This window comes from Parambassis ranga, chromosome 16, assembly GCF_900634625.1.
Source record: "Parambassis ranga chromosome 16, fParRan2.1, whole genome shotgun sequence".
In the NCBI taxonomy this organism is placed as follows: domain Eukaryota; kingdom Metazoa; phylum Chordata; class Actinopteri; family Ambassidae; genus Parambassis; species Parambassis ranga.
In genome coordinates, this window is record NC_041036.1 from 15,666,951 (window position 1) to 15,687,233 (window position 20,283).

Genomic DNA, 20,283 nt, shown 5'->3' on the forward strand with positions numbered 1-20,283 from the left:
TGTTCCTTGCATTGAGCAAATCTCTAAATGTAGTGTTGGACTGATTTCTAACTCCCATTTAACTGTTTACATGTGAACAAACAGACAGAATCAATTTTCCATCGCTTGACAAAAAAATGAAGTGGCAAAATTTCCCTTTTACACGCTGCAGCTGCATACTCCGAAGTAATCAGATCAGATAACCAAATCTGCATGTTATGAGGGAAGTCTGCAGCATCCAATTTTGTCACATTATTACTCTGCTCCTGGCACATATTTCATGCTCCTCAGAGTGATTTCAGAGGCTGTATAACAGACGATTGCTATCTCTCATACACTTTGGGAAGGTTAACTCCTAATTATATATATGTATATGTTCCTGATTGACTTTGTGTTCACACTTACCTTTCTATTACAAGCAAAAGGATGCAAAATATAAGCTTTGGCAACTTTTGTCCAAATAACTCTATAGACATTCAAAATAATATTGTGCAAAGGGCTTGGTCTGCTGGTGAAAACGTACTTGTCGGGCTAAATGTTAAGGTGTAAGAAGTAAGTTGTAATATTGTAAGTTAAGAAAACTTTGGGAAACCTAAAAAAAAACTTATAATTGAAGAGTGATGTGTTTATACTGTTGCATGCTAACCAGCTTGCTTTGGACAATATCATGTGTCATACCCCTTTAAACTGCCAGATAGGCTAGAGAGCCAACCTAGTGTCTGGTCTGTCTTAGTCCTATAAGTAGTATCAGAGTTACTGGTGTTTCTGTCTAGTAACCATCAACCAACCTATGTGATAAACTGTGTATAAACTGTATGATCTTTGCTCTCTGTGGGGACAAAGCTTCTGTTCCTACATGGTTTCTGAAGCAATTTGTGCTTTCCCAAGAACAAACCCCAGCCAGGCATTATATCCTAAACTTGTCCCTCTGGAATATATTAGAATAGAAGTTGAGAGATTGATATGATATGTTCATATTTACCACATTGAAAGAATTTCTCCTTGGGGATAAATAAAGGAATTCTGATTCTGGTATTTATGCTAAACCAGCTCATCTTAACTCATAAGGGAGTGCAACTGCACTGCAGAATGTAGTCCAGCTCTATTAAACTCATCACACTCTCCTGTTGACAGTCACCATCATGTGATTGCAGGAGTTTGGTTCAGAGGTGTGGGGGGCCCTCATCCAGTTGCAGAATGGATGCTGAAGATGCCCACTCTGTGGCGAGGTCACACTATGCACCTAATCCCTTTTTGTCCAGAAAGCTTCACTAAAACCGTTGTTTGTTTGAGTGGTTTCACAATGGCTGTAGGGTTTGCATAAGAGCTGATGTAACAGTGATTTGGTTATAATTAGCATAGCCTGGTGGAAATATGAAATGCTGACCTGTGCCCGAGGCTTTGTTTAAATGATGAAGGGTGCTTTTTTTATTACTTATAAAACAGATGGAGATGAATGCTCTCGTAGAGAACAGTTGTCATAGAACAAACGCAGGAATACATCAGCAGCTCCACACAATCACATAGCAATGACCTCCCTCCCACATGTGTGCTCAGATTTAACCCACACACACACAAAGGCACGTACGCTTGATGGCTATCATTAGATTGATGCCACCTGACACTTAGTTAGTACTGGAATGTGATGGGAGGGAGCAGTGAGGAGGGGGCAGCTGCCGACTCTTAGGAGCACCAAAGTTGATCTCTGCTCTTCTGTTCAAATACTGCAAACTCATGGTCTTCTCCCAATCCAGCCATCTCCTCAGCTTTATAAGCCAGCCCCACAGTGTGGAGCTTTTAAACCAGCTATCAGTGGAGGTGAAGGTTCTGGTTACTGTTGAAACTCAGACTGCCTCCATCTGTTGCCTAAACTGTGCCATATGCTGGAATGCACCCCTTGGCTCTTTCTGGTTAGCGGAGGCTCCCACTGCTGCCCCTCGGTGCTCTTTAAATCCATAGTGGATTTGACCTTCCATGCTTCCCCCTGTGCAACCGCAATTAGCTTCCCCATGCCTACTTCAATTTATCTCCCCAAGCATGAACATGTATTACAGTTTCTCTGAGATCAGCCGAGACATAACAATAACAAAGCATTGGCTGCAGCATCTTGTGTAATGAGGAGACTGAAATGCTGAGTAGCGGCTGCAAGCTTGCCTCAAGGTTTTCAAAGCACGTTCTGCAACTTAACAGAGGTTTAACAGTCAACTTGAGAAGGAACAGAAGTAATTCACTGTCAATGTACTTATTTTTGAGCTGCAGCAATAAGTCCATTCACCCATTTTCTTAACCTTTATTATTAATGCTTTATTCTACACACGGTCGTGAGGGGCTGAAGTATGTCCCAGCTGTCAATGGGCAAGAGGCAGTGTATACCCTGGATAGAGGCACAACATTCACACTTGCAGTCACAACTACGGCCAGTTTAGAGTCCCCAGTTAATCTAACATGCATGTCGTCTGAAAAAAGCTGGAATACCCGAAGAAAACCCACACATTCGTATGTAGAACATGCAGACCTTGCTCTGAGGTGACAGTGCTAACCACTGCACCACCATGCCACTGCCAACAACCAGTCAGTTACAGTATCTATTGACCACAGGCATTTTTACAAACTTTATTATCTATTTCAAGCAAAAATACTTTTGAAGAATTGACTCATTGTAATGTTTACACGTTTTCCAGAGTAAGACTGCTTAACACAACACACAGAATATGGTTTCAAAGTAGGTATGAGTAATGCACATGTTCTCTGTTTTATCACTTTTTCGGTCATTAAAACTTAAGGATGTATTAGTAGGCTATAAGCTTTCACAGCATTTTGTCTTTTCACCAGAAACAGACTTCTGTTTTTTCTGTTGTCATGGTGACATAACTTCGTCATGGTGAGGTGGTTGCAGCGGTTTCATTTTGGTGTTGGTTACTGTATGTGTTAAAAGGAGGTGTGTCCTTGTGTGTGTGTCTGTGTGTGTGGTGATGTTTGTGTACATCAGTGCAGATGTGGCCCTGACAGGCCTGTGTCTCTGTTTAGCTAACCCCTCCTACGCATGTTACTCCAAACACTGGCCTTTCTCAGCTCAACAGCCCACTAGATACAGCCATGAATGAACACATTCTCTCGCCCTCTGTCTGTCTCAGAGTGTCTGTTTCTCTCTCTGCAATCCTACCCCCTCTGTTTAAACTCCTGTCCTGTACAACCCAACTCACCTTGACCTCAAAACATTCATGAGACAGCTATGCACATTCAGTATTGAAGCCAGGCATCAAATCATTTCTTCTACAGTCACAATTCCTTATAAATTATAACCACTAAGTGAGTTTCAGTTCCTAGTTTACAGTTCTAATAGACCTTCTAACCGAACATTATAATTAGACATGCTGTGTATGTTGAGGTATAAACTGAGGTATAAATGGCTCAGCAACATGGCTGGAATTTTTACACACATACCAGTCATTATAATCTGAATTTGAAGCCTAGTCACACTAGGGGTCTGTATGCTCAATGACTGTGGGAGGAGTCAACATTAAAGAATAAAAGTGTTAGGTTTGTGAAAACTGCAAAACCTATTTACCCTATTCAATGAAAAGCCAAAACAGCCACAACAGGGAAGTAAAATAGAAAATGCAACAAACTTCAAACATGACTGTTAAAATGACAGAAGAATCCTGTCCGCATGTCTAATCTAATCTAATCCAAAATTCTTTGAAGCTGTTTATCATCAAACACATACTGAATGAATCTTCAGGTACAGCCATTCAGACACCATGAATATTATGTTCTGTATTATACATTACAGAACCTGGCTAGTTTGCAGGGGTTATTGACCGCATTTCTTCTCTTTACTTTGATTCATGCTCGGACCTCTTTGGCTTTACTTACACACCTAGGGGTGTACAGTGAGCTTTTTGATGTGTGTTTGTGTTTGGGTGTTCCCTGGTGGCGGCTCTGGGTCTGTGGCCTTCAGAGGACTGAACACAAGGACTATGTGTTGTTTGTGTGTTTTGTGGAAGAGGAAACTGTTGTGTGTTGAATGGTTGCTTGGCACAACCATTTTAATGTTTGATTAAGTTACACTTTAGATGTGAAGTGTGTTTTGGATGTACATCATGGCTTCTAGGAGAAGAGTGTTATACTGAACTCAGCATGCATCTGAAAAAGATCAATGTGGCCTGGGGGAGGAGGGCTTCAGCATTTCACATGACACTCTAGTGTTAATGAAACTACAAGCTTAAAACCTTTGCATTATTATTGTTATTATTCATTAAAAATAGTAGTTGTTGTGATGTTTGTGGATTTCCAACAAGTTGTCACGTGCCTTACTTAGTTATGTAAATGGGATACTACTTAAACTCTGTTTCTAATTCAAGGACCACAAGTAGTATGACACATGTGGCTTGTCTCTGTCTCACTCCAGGAGGCTGGATTGGAAGCTGGGACATTTTCCTGTCTCTCTGCTTGATGTTATTTTACACTGGGAAAGTTCACTTTGTCCAAACTCTTATCTGGTTTTATGTCTGGCTCTGCTCAGCAGGGGCTTGGGACGTTGAAGAGATATCCTACCAGTTCAAAGTATAGCCCATAATGGCTGCTAATTGTCTTGTTTTCCTCCCCCTCTTGTCTCTCTCTCTCTCTCTCTTTCTCCCCCTCCCTTTCTCTCTTTAGCAGGGTGCGTTTGGAGCTCAGTGCTCTAATCCAGCCATGAGCATCATCGGGGCTGAGGATGAGGATTTTGAGAATGATCTGAATGATGTGAGTGAAAGACAAGACTGTTATGACAGCTGAAGCCAACTTTGTAGCATCTTCCATCTTTATAATTTAATCTCTCCTTTGCTTTCTTTTTTTTTCCGTCTCAGGTAAATGATGACCAGTGCACGCACTTCAGCGTCATAGAGCAGCTGAAGGATCGACCGACCCACCTGCTGGTCTTCATGCAACATGTCATTCTACAGTTTGACCCTGCTCCCCTGGTGAGAACTGCAGCTGGTGTCGATGTAACATCCTGTCTGGATAGGATGTGTTGCAGCTACTGTTGTCCAGTCTGTAACCTCTTATTACGTCCAGCAATGGGAATATCAGTGATGTATTAGTGTGGTTAGCCAGCTGTCTCCTTAGACAATTTATCAGTCTTGTTTAGATTAATTGCCATTATTCATGCGGGGTGCATTGGTTTTAGTGATCACACTAGCATTAAAACAAGATAAACTTCTGCTAGCTGTAATTTCTGCACTGCATAAGCTTGACCTTTGCTTCCTGCTAATAAGTCTATCTTTGACATACTAATGAAGAAAAGCCACATTTAAGAAGGGCAGAACACAAACAGGAACAATAAAATGCGAACTGCAAACTCTGATCTGCAAAATCATTTGATAATAATCATTAGCTGTAGCCATAGTATGTTCCTTTAGATAGAGAGCAGTCATATGTATTAAGGCAAGTATTCATTGACATATTTTCTTTCATTTTTTTAAGATTAGTTCAAAACAATATGTACACATACAGATAGGAAATTGAGTCTGACCACCCAAACATTTAACAAGATATAAAATTAGATAATTGACATTGACATAAATAGTTTGGTTTTTGAGTTTATTCACTGAGATGTGGGTAAAATGGGAGCTCTGCTTGTCAGCAGAGTCCATCAGGAGAAAAGCAAAATAAGTAGTCAGACAGGTTCCAAAGCAAAGGCTTTTGCCTGCAGCAAGCCAACTTAGGACACTGAAATAATCCCAACGGCTTAAAAACAAATACCTGTCAACAGACGAGTAACTGATCAATTGCTGCAGTCAGTAGTGCACCTGTGAGATATGATCTAATCTTGAACTCCAAATAAACAATGACTTATTAGTAGTGTTCTCTGGGACTTTATCATATGTTGGTGTCAGTGTTGACATAAAGCATGCCTGTCCTTTTGCCTTTGTCTTGCATGCAGACACAGTGACCCCACCCAGGTACTGTTACACTTTTAAACCCCTCCCCGTGTCATCTTCTCTCCCTTTCCTTCACATCAACATGTTTATAGGTGTTCAGATGTTATCAGTGGTTCAGATCAGTGGCTGTTTGCTCAGTCTGCTTTGGGCCCCCATTATCCCACAGTCATTAAAATGTAAGCTTAAAGGTTATGGTAGATATTATATGAATTTATTCAGCTAGTCTCAGTCATTTGAGGGTTACGTTTTAGGGTCTATTTGGTGAAGGCAAAAATTCTGTGTGTCACATATGAGTGTGTGTGACCTTTGGTGGTGACATTCTTTCTCTCTTCACTCAGCTGTGTTACCTCCATGCTGAACTCTTCAAGAATCTCAGTGCCAAAGAGACCAAGAAACAGTTTGTGGAGTTTTACAACACCTTCTTGGACAAGGGTGCAGTAAGTATTTTTATTAAGATATGCAAAAGCATATATAAAAACAGGGTTACAAACAAGAATAAGGTCTTTGTACTTGAGCTGACGGTTTAACCCATGGAAATAAAAAATGCACAAATACAATTAGTCTGCATAAACCAACGCACAAAACCTTTAAGTAGCAGACAAAAAGATGCACACTGAAAACTTTTTGGCTACTTGACTGTATCATCCAGAAAAATAAGAAAAAGACATAATGAGTGCAGTGTAAAGTCACGTTTTTAAAATGGTTTTACCTGTGTTTAATCAATCTGGGTACATGCTAATTTCTGCATAAGTAAAGAAATTAGAAATGTATCTAACAAAGGTAAAGCACTCCTACTGTGGTTCAATAGGAATTTAATATACTGCTCAGCTGTATTCTATAAGCTGGCCTCCTGAGAGAGGAGTACATTGTGTGCAAATGGTTTGTTTGCATGTGAGGCAGTGTTGGTTCTGTTTGCTCCGTCTTGACTGCCTGCAGCAGCGTCTGTCTTTTTACATCTCTCCTCCATGCACACCTGGCCTTTGTCACTCCTCTGTTATATTTTCTCCTCATACAGCTCGTACACTGTACGTCCCTCAGCTCAGCTGGTTTATGGTGCAGTTTACTCCTTCCCTGTCTGACTCCCTGTCTGTCCAATCCCACAGCTTCCTGTCAGGATCATGGGAAAGCCCTTTAGGAGGGATCATCTTCTCTTGGCCTTTCTCTCTCTCTTTTATTTAACCCCATTTAGTTTGTATTGGCGTAAAGTTGGCCCATGTGGCTATTTTTATACCAGTGATAGAGCAATGTATTTCCCAACTGAAATGTCTGTTGGAACATTTGTTTTTGTTGTGTTAAAATGACCCCTTGTGGTAATATATAGTTACTGCAACACTAAGTGACTCCTTTTTTTTAAAAAAAAAATGTTTTTGTCGTTTTCTTTAATTTGCAGATACTCAGAGTTTCAATGCCTTCACATATGTCCTATGAATTCGGTAGGTTCTTTTCTAACAATTATTTCTAACAGTTATTACTCATTCTTCAGTATTTGGTGTGTGTGTGTGTGTGTGTTCCTTTCTGTTTAGAGACTTCATTCTTACTTCTTTCTCTTTTCCACCTTCTAAAAGATCGGACCCGTCCAGATTTGCTCTCAGATGACCTCCAAAAGCGCTACGCTCTGGAGATTCAGAGCCTTCAGGTTTCTGAGTTGGCCAAACAGTTGGAGGATTTCAGGTGAGATTGTGGTTTCCATTGCGAACTCGGATTGAGTTCGCAATGGAAAGTGTTTATTTTAGTCAAGTACAGTAAAGATTTTTGGCATTCATGTGTCAACACTTGGATTAAGTTTATTTGATTAATAATTTGCAATAATATTTTGCTTTGTACACTCTACACAATCACAAAGGTAGGGCTAAAATTGAATCTCTTCCTCTTATTTTCCATCATGTGCACTTCATTGCTGCGTGATGACCTGTTTAAGCTTTAAACTATATCACTTTGTTTCTGCTTAGTCCTATATCTCTGTGGAAACAGCATAGTCAAACTATAGATAGGTAGATTTTTCTAGGTGTCCAGGTAATCTTCCTGATATTCCCCTCTATAATGGGAGCTCAGCACAATAGAGATAATAAATATTTATTAATTGTGTTTTTGCATTTTTTTTTTTACGTGCCCTACATTTATTCTATATTTTTGCCAACATGCCAAACACCTGCTTTTTTTTTTGCACAGGCAAAAAAGGATGATGGGCATGACCCCTAATGAGGCCGAGCTGGTTGATGTGGAGAGCCACTATCCCACCGACCGAATCCCAACAGAGATGAAGGAAAAGTCTGTAGCCGAGAACCTGCTGGAAAAGATGTCTGAGACACAGTGAGTGTTTGTTTATGCTTGTTTTACACATCAAGGTTCTGAGAGTGAAAGCCTGATTCATTCTCTGTGTATACCCTCCTCTGGTCTATCAGATAAGCACACTTGTTAGATTTGTGTCCTTGGATGTTGTCACCAAACTTTCTATGAAACTACATTTGTAGCTCACACCAGCTGTGCACATATACAATTTGAAACTAAGCACCAGAGAGGGATGCACCAAGAAATGGAGAAATTCAAAATCACTGGATGAGAAAGCTGGAGAGAGAGCGAGAGCTGTGATTGAAACTGAACACAACAGAGCAAGAAGGAAATGAGGAGGCAGTGAGAAAAAGATGGAGTCAGCAGTGCCACGCTGGCAGGAAGGCTCTCTCCCTTGGCATTGTGCCAACTGGCGTGAGGGGTGGCGGCGGTGGAGGGGGTAATACAGCAAAAGAGAGAAAGGGCCAGAGGGTTATCAGTGCTGGATAGCTGCTTCCCTGGGCACAGTTAAAGAAAGAAAGCAAGAGATCTAGGGGAAAGTTAATCTATCCTTGACCCCGTGGCCAACTACAATATGCTAGACAGAGAGGGAGAGAAGGCCAGGGAGAGGGCAGAGGACTGTCTAACTTCATCTTGTCAGGACTGAGAGGAAAAAACCAAGAAGAGATGCACTGTGCAGAAGCAACACTTGTCCATGAAGGCAGTGAAAAAGACACAAAACATCTGCTAAGCAGTCTGTATCAAAGACATGATCATTCAGTTTTTGACTCACTTACTTACTAACAGTTGGCTCTCTGTCCCCGCTGCACAAACATTTTATTCAGCCTCACTCCATTCACTGCTCCTGACAATCATCCCTCTATTCGTCTCACTCTTCGCACCCAGTCACCCCTACACACTTGACCACCACACAGTGCCCTCGCCCCATCTGTTTCTCATTGGTCTTGCTGGTGATGCAAACAAGGAAAGCAGACCATTTGATTGGATTATTCAGGGAAATCCTGGGGAAACCCCTCCCATCCTTTATAGTCATTTCAAACATGAGTATCCAATTTCCACAGTCTTGCCTGCATGTTGCATCAGACAAAAACATGGTTAAATAGACATTTCCGCTGTGTTGGAGCTTTTCTGACTTTGGATTTCCTTTGCAGACAGCTTACTGGAGACATAAACCAGGGTAGCTTTGGACAATCTGGAAGCAATAGCTGGACTCAGTTGCAGATATTTAAGTGTGATAGTTGAGGTTTAAATTGTTAGGGCAGACAAAAGCGCATCTTTTGATGCATCTTTCAAATTTTTGATATTTTTGTAGGTTTTTTTTTTCTTCTCTCCTTTTTTTGGAAATTTTAGAATATGATCAATAGCTTCAGCTCTGAGCACAATAACAAAATAGTCAGCTTTGAGTTGGATCAAGAAAAGTGCTGTCACTTCAGATTCCACCGACCTAAAACAGAGTTAATAATCAGTCGTGCAAGAGAAAGAAAAAATGCTACTTAAAAGGAAGAGGTGAGCGTGAGGCTGGACTAAGTAACTGTTTTTCCCTCTGCTGTGCTAACACCTGTCTCTCTTCTTTCAGACCTTCCTTTGATGAGGAAAAAAGGTGAGTTAGATTGTTTTTAATGAAGTTTTAAACTGGGTTCTTTTTGTGTTTGTGCTCATGTAGTCTATTTGATCTCTGCATGCATTTTCACAAGTGTGGGTGTGGTCCAACTACAGGATTTTTGCATGCATGTTCAAATGACATACACATTTAAATATGTCTTTAGCTCTGAAGGAAACACCCTGAGCATGGTGCAAAAATGTTTGAAAGTGACTAAAATGCTTCCTAAGTTCTTTAATATTCCCCTGTTGTACATGTTTGTGACTGAACGAAACTTCTGGACACAGTTGTCATGCACACAGTGGGTTCTTTGTATTTATATGCCTAAAACTTCCTTTGCAGTTCAGACTGTTTCATTTTATTCTTTTGCTCTATAAGACTGTCTGGTGTCCTGTAATGGAACAGACTTTTGTTGTGTGCACATTCCCAGAGGCTCCTCCTTTTTTTTCATCTCATCACCATTGTCATTAGTTTTGTCCCCTTCCCACAATTTACAGCTCCTCCTCCTAAATGAGGTCAACTTTCCTGTGCCTATTTTTATAGATGAATCAACAATAAAAAGGATTTATTTTTAGTTTTTTCCTGTTGCAGGGCTTTTTAACACATTTGAATCAGCCACAGTGCAAAAACACTTTTTCTAAATACCATTTTATTGCTGCGATATGTTTTTTTTTTTTACTCTTTTTTATGTTGTCCTAAGTCTTACTTTTTCCTTCTCCCTTAGCCAAACCATCTTTAATGCAGTGACCTACTACATGAAGCACCTTGGGGTTAAAAACAGGACTGTTGACAGTAAGAAGTCCAGAGGAGGCTTCTTCAGAAGACAGCTGGTAAAGGTGAACCACCTTTATTTATGTAGAAAGACTTTATCCTGAGCAATACATTGAAACTTTTTTCTTACTCCCTGCTTCACAAACTTTCCAGAATAAGAAGGAAGAATCCCAGAAGGGCAAACCCAGAGGGGTGTTTCCTGGCATCCCCAGCTGGATTGGAGGCAATAGTAAGGGTTTTGCTTTTCATATCAAATGTTGTCTGTATTTATTATCTGTTTAGTTACAATATATTTTATATATATATATATATATATATATTCAACTGTTTGGTTGATGTCTATAAATGATGTGCATATGAGAACCTCCTGCCCTTCTTTCCTGTTACAGCTGAGCTCAAACCTAAAACGGAGGCTGAAGGTACTCATTGTTCAGAGTCCACCCGCTCCCTTTCCTTCTTATTTGTAGAATGGTCACATCCTTGCTAATCAACCCATAAGCATGTCTGCATGTTCCAAATCAAACTGGGAGAAGGATGTGGGTGGGATGTTTTGTTGATTTTTGTTTTCCTGGGTGGTTGTTTGAGGAATGAGTTGTAGTGTATAGGTTGTAATCACCAGAAAATTTCACACTCTGCCTACTTTGCAGGTTGGTAGATGTTCTCTTGTACCACACTAACCCTCTCATTTACTGCACAGGCCCTGATTGCACCCTACTCCATCCTGTCTGTTTGTCCGTCTAACATAGTCCCTGTCTGTTTACTCACCGAGTTTGGGTCATGTTTTATCTATCTTTGTTTTGCCTAATTTTATGGTTCATGTCTGTTAAAGCTGTCATGTTCTTTCACCTCTTCAGCTGAAAAAGAGAAAGTGAATGTGGATCGTAAAGGGCAACTTCCTGGCAGAGGCTCCTTGACTGACCCTGTAGTCCCTCCCTTGCCTAGAGTAAAGTCAGGTTCGAGTGGAGGCCCTAGCTTGGTTCCGGGGGTAGACATCAACGATGGCTCAGGCAACAACATTAACACCACCAACAGCCCAGAGTCTGTACACAGTGAGGGTAAACATGCTTATTGCCATTGATAATTCAGCAGCTCTGTGGGGCTGCCCTCTCACAGTGACAGTGCCAACATTTTGTTTGCATGCTAAACACTGTAAATGATACTGTCAGCCTGATTTGTGTTTGTGTTGTGTCACTATAATACATCAGCAACTGAAAATACTGCTAATTTTGATTGTCTAATCTTTTAGGTGTCTCCAGCAATCGTTTGGAACTTCCGACTGTGTCGGACGGAGGCGATGTGTCCCCTGTTGGGTTGGGAGGTGGACTGACCATCGGGGAGCCCATCTCACCCAGTGACATCCCCACAGAGGAGACAGTGGAGAAAGAAAAGTGAGTATCATCCAGGGAGTGGGATTACAACTGCAATGTAGTGACTCACTAAGAGAGTATAAGCATTCACAGGATTACAGATTGTAATCAGATTATAATTAGACCGTAAAGAGCAGCGGCCAGGGGAAAAAGGGGAAGCGAAATATGTCTGAGCTGCTCAGAGTGAGGGAGCCTGGTAAAACTCCCCCAGCTGTCTGTCCCTGCTGTGTGCAAGCTTTTGTCATGCTGCCTGCTGCTCGCTAGCTAACAGAGCCTGCGGTTTTTGAGAAGGACCCTCACCAGGTGAACATGGACCCAGTCCTTCCCTGCCTTCCCTCTCCCTCATACCCTTCCTCTCTTCTGCACTAGCACGTGTGCTCTCTCTGTCGTAATATCATTCTGTCTCTTTTTTTTTTCTCCTGTGTCCTGATTTGTGTCTCCTGATGTCTTCTGTCAGAGCTTCGTTGCAGTTTTTGTTGCATATTTTGTACACATCTGACTGAATTTCTTTGTTGGAGTTAGGTACGGTACATGTTGGCAAAACAGTGATGTTCTAGACTGAGACTTGTGTAAGTGTTACAGTTCCCTTGCACTGATTTCATGAATATTTGCGAAGATTTGGCAGTTAAACTGCTCCGTCTACCGCTAGGCCTTACACGAAATCTTAACACTGTGTTTTCAGTCCATTCTAGCTGCTCATTCCATGTGCTTTCCGAGGTGTCTCAATGTATTGTGGTCAGGGCCTGTGTCCTTTATGCTGCTTGTTTCACTGGTCCATGTGGTTACATGTTGTTTGAGGCTTTGGCATGATACTACTTTGACAGTGGTTTGTGTAGGTTATGACGTTGGGGATGTGCATTTGCATGTTACTGTTGTTACTGTGGCTGACAATAGTTGTGTGAAGGCGAGTGTGTAATGATGTGGTATCCCGTGTTTTTGCAGACGGAAGACAAGGTGGGTGTCAGCGCCTTGACAAGAGTCATGGACATGCTTCAGACCTTATACTGATTACACAAACACTCACAGGCATACACACCTCAAGTAGAGCCTGGTGCTCATTGGCATATACATAACACAAACATGGCTAAGTATTTTTTGAACCTGCTTGTGAAGGAACTGGAAATAGTTTGTTTAGCTGGATTATTCCGAGTCGGAGTGTTCTTAGTGTGAGACTCTTCAGATACGTGTTAAATGCATGGCTCCTTTGTTATTATATTTTTTTGTAGATTGGCGGTCAAACGCTGCCATGTCTATAGTGTTATAAAACTATGTTTTATTGTCTAGTATGCATGTTGTGCATATTTACGTCACTCCTTTTCTCTCCCTCTGTTTTCTTGTTGGGATTTATTTTTTCCTTTTTAAATAACACCTTATGTCAATCCTCTGCTGTTATTATTTGTGTTAACTCTTATTATTAACCCAAAATTCTGTCTTTACCTTGACTGATACTTTCACCTCTACTACCTTTTGCATTTTTTCTGTTGTTTCCTCCTTTTTCTCTTTTGCCTGTCCCCTCTTTATTTTTTCTTATCTTCCTCCTCTCCCACTCATCCTCTCCCACCTTCCCCTCCTCCCTTCAGTAGGAAAGTGGCACGCAGTGAGAGCGCCCGAGTGGACCGGCACTCATCGCGGCGCCGTGGCTCCTCTAGAGCCAAACAGTCGCGCTCCCGTAGCGATGTGGACCTCCAGCCTCCTTCTTCTACAGCAACAGCACCTGCCCCGCTCACCCCCCAGCATCTCCATCCGTAAGATGGGCACACCCCCTCTTAACGCCTCTGTGGCTGGCGAGATGCACAGCAGGGACAGACAGGATGTTAAACAGTGATAGATAAAACACATTTATATTTATATTTAATCAGAAGTATCAGAAAGTTCCCCCTGGCAATGTTTGCATAAAGGAGTGGTATTTAATGTGTTAAATGGTACTTATTTTTAACAAGCACATATCTGTTGTCTCCTGTAAAACACTTAGGCTGACAGCTTTATTGACTCTTGATTGACTCTGAGATAGATCCGTTTCCAAGAGTCGACCTGTGCTGTGACTGAGAGGGAGCAACCATTAAACGGCATCTCATTTCCAGAGTTAGGCAGACAGTTAGCTCTTTGGGGAAATGAGTATTGAGTTAGCACTAAATTGCACATTTTTGTGAACATTGAGCACTAACGCTGTCAAATCAACAGTAAATCCAGACAACACAGTCAGTCACACTGTAAGGGACCATTGAAGGAATATTATCAACTTATGTGTTCATGTTTTTAAAACACAGAATGATGTGATTTTGTTTTATCCTGGTGTTTAACCTGTTTATGGTGGGAAACAGTAGTCAACTGGCTGATTTTGCATCATCTTGCTACCCGCTATAACGGAGGCAGTCCACCAGAAAATATAACAGACATTTTACATAATAATATATATTTTTGGTATTTCTCTATCTAGAGAAATATTGTACAGATTTCTGCCCTTTCTCCAGTAGAAGCAGACGGCATTCAACTTGTGATGGTTACAGTGCCACAAATATATCTAAATATATACTATACATTCTGAACTGGCTTGTTAGGTCTCGAAAATTGTACAGATGGCAGCTTACATCTCCCTACGCTGACAGTCTCTTTCTTGTGATTGTTATGCAACGGGATGTAAATATTAATGCTGTTCCCAGGATTGAATGGTTCCCCCCAAATCAGTCTAGATGAATGAACTAAACTGCAGGCCTTAAGGCAACGTGAATATTTTTGTGTGTGTGAACTGCACATTTAAAAGTCAGAGGCTACTTTACATCATTGCAAAGCTGCAAGTATAATATGACATTGATATAGAGCTCATCTGATAAATTATCTGTGTAGGTTTTTAACCAGTCTTACATCATCTAATATTAAGATGCCCCTGGTGTAAATTTACAAAGACGAGCAGCTGTTCACACTTACTGTTGTTCCAAAGCCAACAGCCTCCACTCGGCCAGGATGTGTTTCACACCACTCGATAGCCATGTGGGTGGTACTTGTATGTTGTAGTAAGAAGCCTAAACTAATCCTTCTCCTGCTCTGTTCATTCCTCAGTGTTGAGGGACCAATTTTAGTTTCAGAAGGCCCTGGCCACTCCCCCACTAGCCCCTCCCCACAGCTAGAGGAGATGGAACCACGACTCCTGGAGTTTGAGCAGGACCCACCAAACTGGAGGGAGCTAGCCCCCCCTGTAGCTCTGTCCAGCCTCAGCAAGAAGGAGATTAAGAGGCAGGAAGTCATCAATGGTGAGGAGAAGTGAGACAGATCAAAGCGGCATGGAAAATTTAAGATCACCTTTGGTTGTAGTATCAGAAAACATCACTATGCTGTGCCTACTTTCTCCCCTCTCAGAGCTGTTTGCCACAGAACATGCCCACGTGAGAAAACTAAGTGTCCTTCAGATGGTCTTCTCCAAACCTTTGGAAAGGGAGGAGCTCCTGACAGCCACAGAGCTGGCCACCATTTTCCCTAACCTTGATGAGATCATAGAAATGCACTGTGAGTGCTGCTGCAAAGAAGCATCTGTGACCTGTGTTTATCTCGTCTCAGAGCCAGACACATGAAACAAATCCTTTAACAAAAAACAAAATATTGTGTAATTAATAGTACTGGGTCATCTGCATCTGTTATTGAGAGAATAGTACAGAATTGAAAGTCTGAAGTGTGTTTTTCTCTTTTGCTCAGATAACTTCTATGAAAACCTAAAGAAACTGCGTTTGGATGACAACTTCATAGTTAAATCCATCAGCACCACAGTGCTCAACAGGGTAAGTCTATTGTACAGTATTTATTTTACATTTTTTTCACTTCAGTGTGTGTGTGTGTGTGTGTGTAACATTTTGTGTGTGTTTCAGTTTGGTGGCACAGAGGGGGAATGGTTCCAGAAACTGACAGCCCGGTTCTGCAGTCACCAGTCATGGGCCCTGGAGCAGATCAAGCTCAGGCAGAGGAGAGAGCCACGCTTCAACTCCTTCATACTGGTACCACACATATCATTTGGGGGAGGGAAAAAAAAAACGTTTTATCCGAGACATACAGATGCCCTCACAGATACAAGGCCATGCATGAAGTCAGATAAATGGTCTCATTTTGACTCCGTATGTGTGTTTTTATCCCAGGAGGCAGAGAGTAAGCCCCAGTGCCGCAGGCTGCAGCTCAAGGACATCATTCCCATAGAGATGCAGAGACTGACCAAATACCCACTGCTGCTGGAGAATATCGCAAAGAACACAGGTGTGCGAGTCTGTCCCCTGCCTGTCTTTTGCTAAGTATTTACACACAATAATGTGTTTATTACACTGTAACAATCCTCATAAGATTATTATTATTATTAGAGAAATGATTAACTAGAAAGCATTTTGACATATTAAAATGCTTCACACAGAACAAGCTAGCTTTATTTATCTATATAATATGCAGATACATATATTAAAGGTGGGACAGGGTTATCTAAGTTTCCAGGCATTCAATGATTATAAAACAATGCACAGAAGTGTGCTTGCGTTCATGATGTAAATACTGTGGATGACCTGAAGAGTTTATTCTTGGTCCTTAAATAGGCATGGAGAACCTGAGAGCCCTGTAAAGGTTCAGCACAAATAGTACAGCAGCATATGCTTCATGGTTTAAGAAAAACATATTTACTGATACGCACTCGCATTTTATTAAGACGTAAAATTAAAATAAGAGTAAAATTGATTGGTTTTACATTAAAAAATAAAACCCAACTGATGCCCTGCACCAAAAACATTTGAACAATCGATTCCTTTTCTGTCCTGCAGAGTGTGTTATCTGTGCACTCATGATTTATGGCTTTTGTTTGGACTCTGCTGTGAAACTTGTATTTTCCTCATCTCTCTGTTTTCTGTTTCTCCACAGAGAACCTGGCTGAGAAGGAGAGGATCCAGCAGAGCGCAGAGTGCTGCAGAAAGATCCTCAACCATGTCAATGAGGAGGTCAAAGTGATGGAGAACTTTTTGGTAAGAAAACACACAATCCATCACACAGCGAACGGTTATGTAGTAATTGAACACCCACTGGAGTCCAGTAAATTAATTTGAAGACTTCTGCTTGTTAGACTATTTCTGCCTCAGTTCTGAGCTGTCAGACAAGAGACTCTCTGAACCCCTAATCCCTTTTTCTGCTCCCAGACTCTGAAGGACTACCAGCGTAGATTGGACACATCAGGGCTCAAACCCAGTAATGAGCTTTACACTGAATATAAGGTACATTTCTTCCAACAGACTTGGAGCACTTTTCAGATATTTTCACGCTGTTTGTTGCAGGATATTTCTTATTTATTTCCCCCTTTTTTAACCAGAACATTGACTTGACTCAGAAGAAGATGCTTTATGAAGGCCCACTGACCTGGAGAGTCACCAAGGAGAAAGCTATCGGTAAATATGTGCTTCCATGTACATAACATGCATTGAAACTAGCGTTTTCAGTGCAGTTCTTTCACAGCAACGAGGTCAAACGTCTAAATGAAAAATTCCACTTATGCTAAGCTTGCTAAATATTTAATGTTCAGAGAGCAATTTGTGTCTCTGTCCCATTCTTTTGAACACATCATCTTAGAATGTATTGATGATTGATTTTCTTTGTTTGTTTTTTTGTCCTAATTTGTTCTAAATGTCCATGTGGACTTTGTTTTGCCAAATAGATATCTCACTAATATCTCATTAGACCATAAGGTGTATGGTCACCTTAAGAAATGTTCAATTATGACAGTGTTTTATGTTAATGTCTTTAGATGATGAGATATCCAAAGTATACACTAAAACATATTAATGCAAACATATTCAAACTTGTTACTAATAAATATCTGTACTCAAATGAGCCTGGACACACTGCAGTGTGATTGGTTAGAGCACGCGCATAACAACAGTGTTCTGTTTTTGAGCTAAGTTGATGTACAATTTACTTATTTCATTTCCCTTTTTTGGTATATCAAACTTGCCACAAATGGAAACGCAGCTGTACTGCAGCTGGTTGGGAGAGCTCACTTTTGACCTTTGGCTTCCCCTTTTCTCAGTTTATTCTTAGTATGACACAAGAAGACAGTAAGAAGATAGTAATGGGATAACTATAAAATCAAAAAAGTAATTAAATAAATATTGAAATAATGAATTGAGGAAATGAAAATGTGTTTTATTTGACCTGTTCCTTCTGCCTGTGTGTCTCAGAGGTGCAGTGTGTGTTGCTCGGGGACCTGCTGGTACTCCTACAAAAGCAGGACGACAAGATGGTCCTCAAATGCCAGAGCAAGAGCAACATCGCTGTCCAGGAGGGCAAGCAGATGCTGAGCCCCATTATTAAGCTGGACTCAGTCTTCCTTCGTGAGGTGGCTACAGGTCAGCTGCACACATCAGCACAGGGGCTTTTGATGGAGAAATACGAGTCACTTTTCATGTGAGATTAGTATAACTTACTGTATTTTTTGTCCTGTTGTGTCAGATCGGAAGGCTTTCTACGTGATATTTACCTGGGACAGTGGTGCTCAGATCTATGAACTAGTGGCTCAGTCTGTCGGAGAAATGAAAACGTGAGTGTCAAAGGAGATTCCACTCTGGTTAAGTTAAGTCAATGGATGAATTTCTAGACTCATTTGTGTGTGTATTTTTAGCTGGACTGACGTGATAAAGTCAACAGTGGATGATCTGAAGAAGAGTGGAGCACCCATGAGGTTGACACTGCCTCCTGGAGGTGGAGGAGCTCCTTTCAGTCCCACGTATGTGCCATTGTGTGTGTGCATTCGATTGGGTGTGGCTGTATGATATATTCATTGCCTGCCAAAGTTCACCCATCTCAAAATATCTAATTTCTTTGGTCATTTTCTCTCTGTCAGGCTGAATGCCCCTTTGAGCCCGACTGAGAATGGAGGTTTGAAAAGCAGCAATGGTAAGACCACAGTGCTTTATCAGCCTAACGCTTAAAAACAGTACATATTTGCCGTTGCCACACACGTCTGATGACACTAGCTTAAGTCAAACCTTGTCTCCATCTGTAGATCGAGATAAGGACAACTTGACGGATCACAAGTCTACTGATCCCAGGCACAGGTTGATTGATTTCCTGTCAGACAAAGGCTTCGACTTGATAGGCCACTCCAACAGTGATCAGGAGAAGTTGGCCAACAGTGCTTTGGATGAAAGTAAATAATCTTTGTCTGCCTGTTGATGATTTATGTCATTCATAGCAGATCCAAAAACTACTGAATCTTTCTCCTCTCTTAGTCATGTCACTGAAAAGGCTGTTGATTGGGAGCATCAGTCTGTCAGAAGACTCCCAGCCTGATAAAGAAACTGAGGAGGAGCAGGCAGCGAGACCTAATCAAGAAATGGATAGTTGTCAGCCAACAGGTAGGAGTAATGTTGTGTTTAGGAACTTGTACAGCCCAAGCTTTTGTTAGTGATGATCATCATATGACTGCAGATTTCAGTTAAAAACACATCTGACTGCTTCTGTTGTTCACAGAAGAGGATCAGGCCACAGACACGGGGGCTGAGGAGGTAAACAACACCTGCGAAAAAGAAAGCACAGAGAGGAAAGGAGATGAGGAGAGAAGCATCAGTGCACCACTGGTGTTGTCCCAGGAGAGAATGGAGGAAGTCTGCAGGAGGCTGCACAGCCTGGAGGAACAACTTAAAAGGCTACAGGTGAACAGAGGAGAAAAACCTGTGGGGAGGCAGCAGGTTGTATGATAGGACCAGATAAAGATGTAAGACATAACAAAAGATGCAAGGTGCCTGGAAAGAGAAGCAGAGTCGAGCATCAAGGATTGCAGTGAGGATAGCTTAAGTAAGGAGTGAGCTGTGGACAAATGGGGCCAAATGGCACAAAGGAGAAAGTGGAGAATAGAAAACCATTTAACCACTGCTGTTATTGCTTTGCTGAAAATTGCCTTGTGAAATTGGACTTCTCTAAAAATGGCTATTATGTCCAGCGCTTGCAATGGGATGTGTCAGAGAAGCGGCGAGGGAGACGAAGAGGGGATGTTAAGAGGAGGAGGTTAAATTGTGTGTGTATGTCTGCTCAGCGCCTAAGGTGAAATACATGTTGTCTGTTGCAGACTGTAGAACAGGAGCACCACAGGCTGCAGGAGGCCCTTTCCCAGTTTTCACTGGAGGGGCGTAACTTCCAGTAAGAAACCATCTCGCCACCTGCTGGTCACTAGGTGAGAACACAGTTTGTTTTACCAAAAAAATGTTAATGCCATTTCTGTTTATCCAGAAAAAGGCAGATTAAATTATGTGTGTCTTCAATCAGCTGCATTATTAAGCTTATATGTACACTAAGGGGTGATCTGTACCAACAATTCTGTAGCATCTTCTCTTAAGTCCTATTTTTT

General features: G+C 41.4%; 1 protein-coding gene across 8 annotated transcripts in view; it reads left to right on the plus strand.

Moving 5' to 3' along the window:
* arhgef1 (Rho guanine nucleotide exchange factor (GEF) 1) overlaps nt 1–20,283 on the plus strand; it is a 31,182-nt gene that overhangs the window by 7,807 nt on the left and 3,092 nt on the right. Inside the window, exons 2-31 of one of the 8 annotated variants that reach the window (XM_028426347.1) lie at nt 4,639–4,725; nt 4,830–4,943; nt 6,242–6,340; nt 7,294–7,336; nt 7,469–7,574; nt 8,073–8,213; nt 9,769–9,792; nt 10,517–10,628; nt 10,717–10,792; nt 10,953–10,982; nt 11,418–11,618; nt 11,810–11,951; nt 12,873–12,884; nt 13,511–13,675; nt 14,988–15,178; nt 15,285–15,431; nt 15,618–15,700; nt 15,788–15,913; nt 16,052–16,166; nt 16,812–16,912; nt 17,084–17,158; nt 17,254–17,329; nt 18,119–18,286; nt 18,390–18,477; nt 18,559–18,663; nt 18,781–18,833; nt 18,943–19,086; nt 19,169–19,294; nt 19,410–19,591; nt 20,005–20,109. In XM_028426347.1, coding sequence (XP_028282148.1) covers nt 4,675–4,725; nt 4,830–4,943; nt 6,242–6,340; nt 7,294–7,336; nt 7,469–7,574; nt 8,073–8,213; nt 9,769–9,792; nt 10,517–10,628; nt 10,717–10,792; nt 10,953–10,982; nt 11,418–11,618; nt 11,810–11,951; nt 12,873–12,884; nt 13,511–13,675; nt 14,988–15,178; nt 15,285–15,431; nt 15,618–15,700; nt 15,788–15,913; nt 16,052–16,166; nt 16,812–16,912; nt 17,084–17,158; nt 17,254–17,329; nt 18,119–18,286; nt 18,390–18,477; nt 18,559–18,663; nt 18,781–18,833; nt 18,943–19,086; nt 19,169–19,294; nt 19,410–19,591; nt 20,005–20,079 — 3,171 coding nt within the window. In that variant the 5' untranslated portion in view covers nt 4,639–4,674 and the 3' untranslated portion in view covers nt 20,080–20,109. The remainder of the gene's footprint in view (nt 1–4,638; nt 4,726–4,829; nt 4,944–6,241; nt 6,341–7,293; nt 7,337–7,468; nt 7,575–8,072; nt 8,214–9,768; nt 9,793–10,516; nt 10,629–10,716; nt 10,793–10,952; nt 10,983–11,417; nt 11,619–11,809; nt 11,952–12,872; nt 12,885–13,510; nt 13,676–14,987; nt 15,179–15,284; nt 15,432–15,617; nt 15,701–15,787; nt 15,914–16,051; nt 16,167–16,811; nt 16,913–17,083; nt 17,159–17,253; nt 17,330–18,118; nt 18,287–18,389; nt 18,478–18,558; nt 18,664–18,780; nt 18,834–18,942; nt 19,087–19,168; nt 19,295–19,409; nt 19,592–20,004; nt 20,110–20,283) is intronic. The other 7 variants (XM_028426349.1, XM_028426350.1, XM_028426348.1 and 4 more) reach the window with 7 other exon arrangements.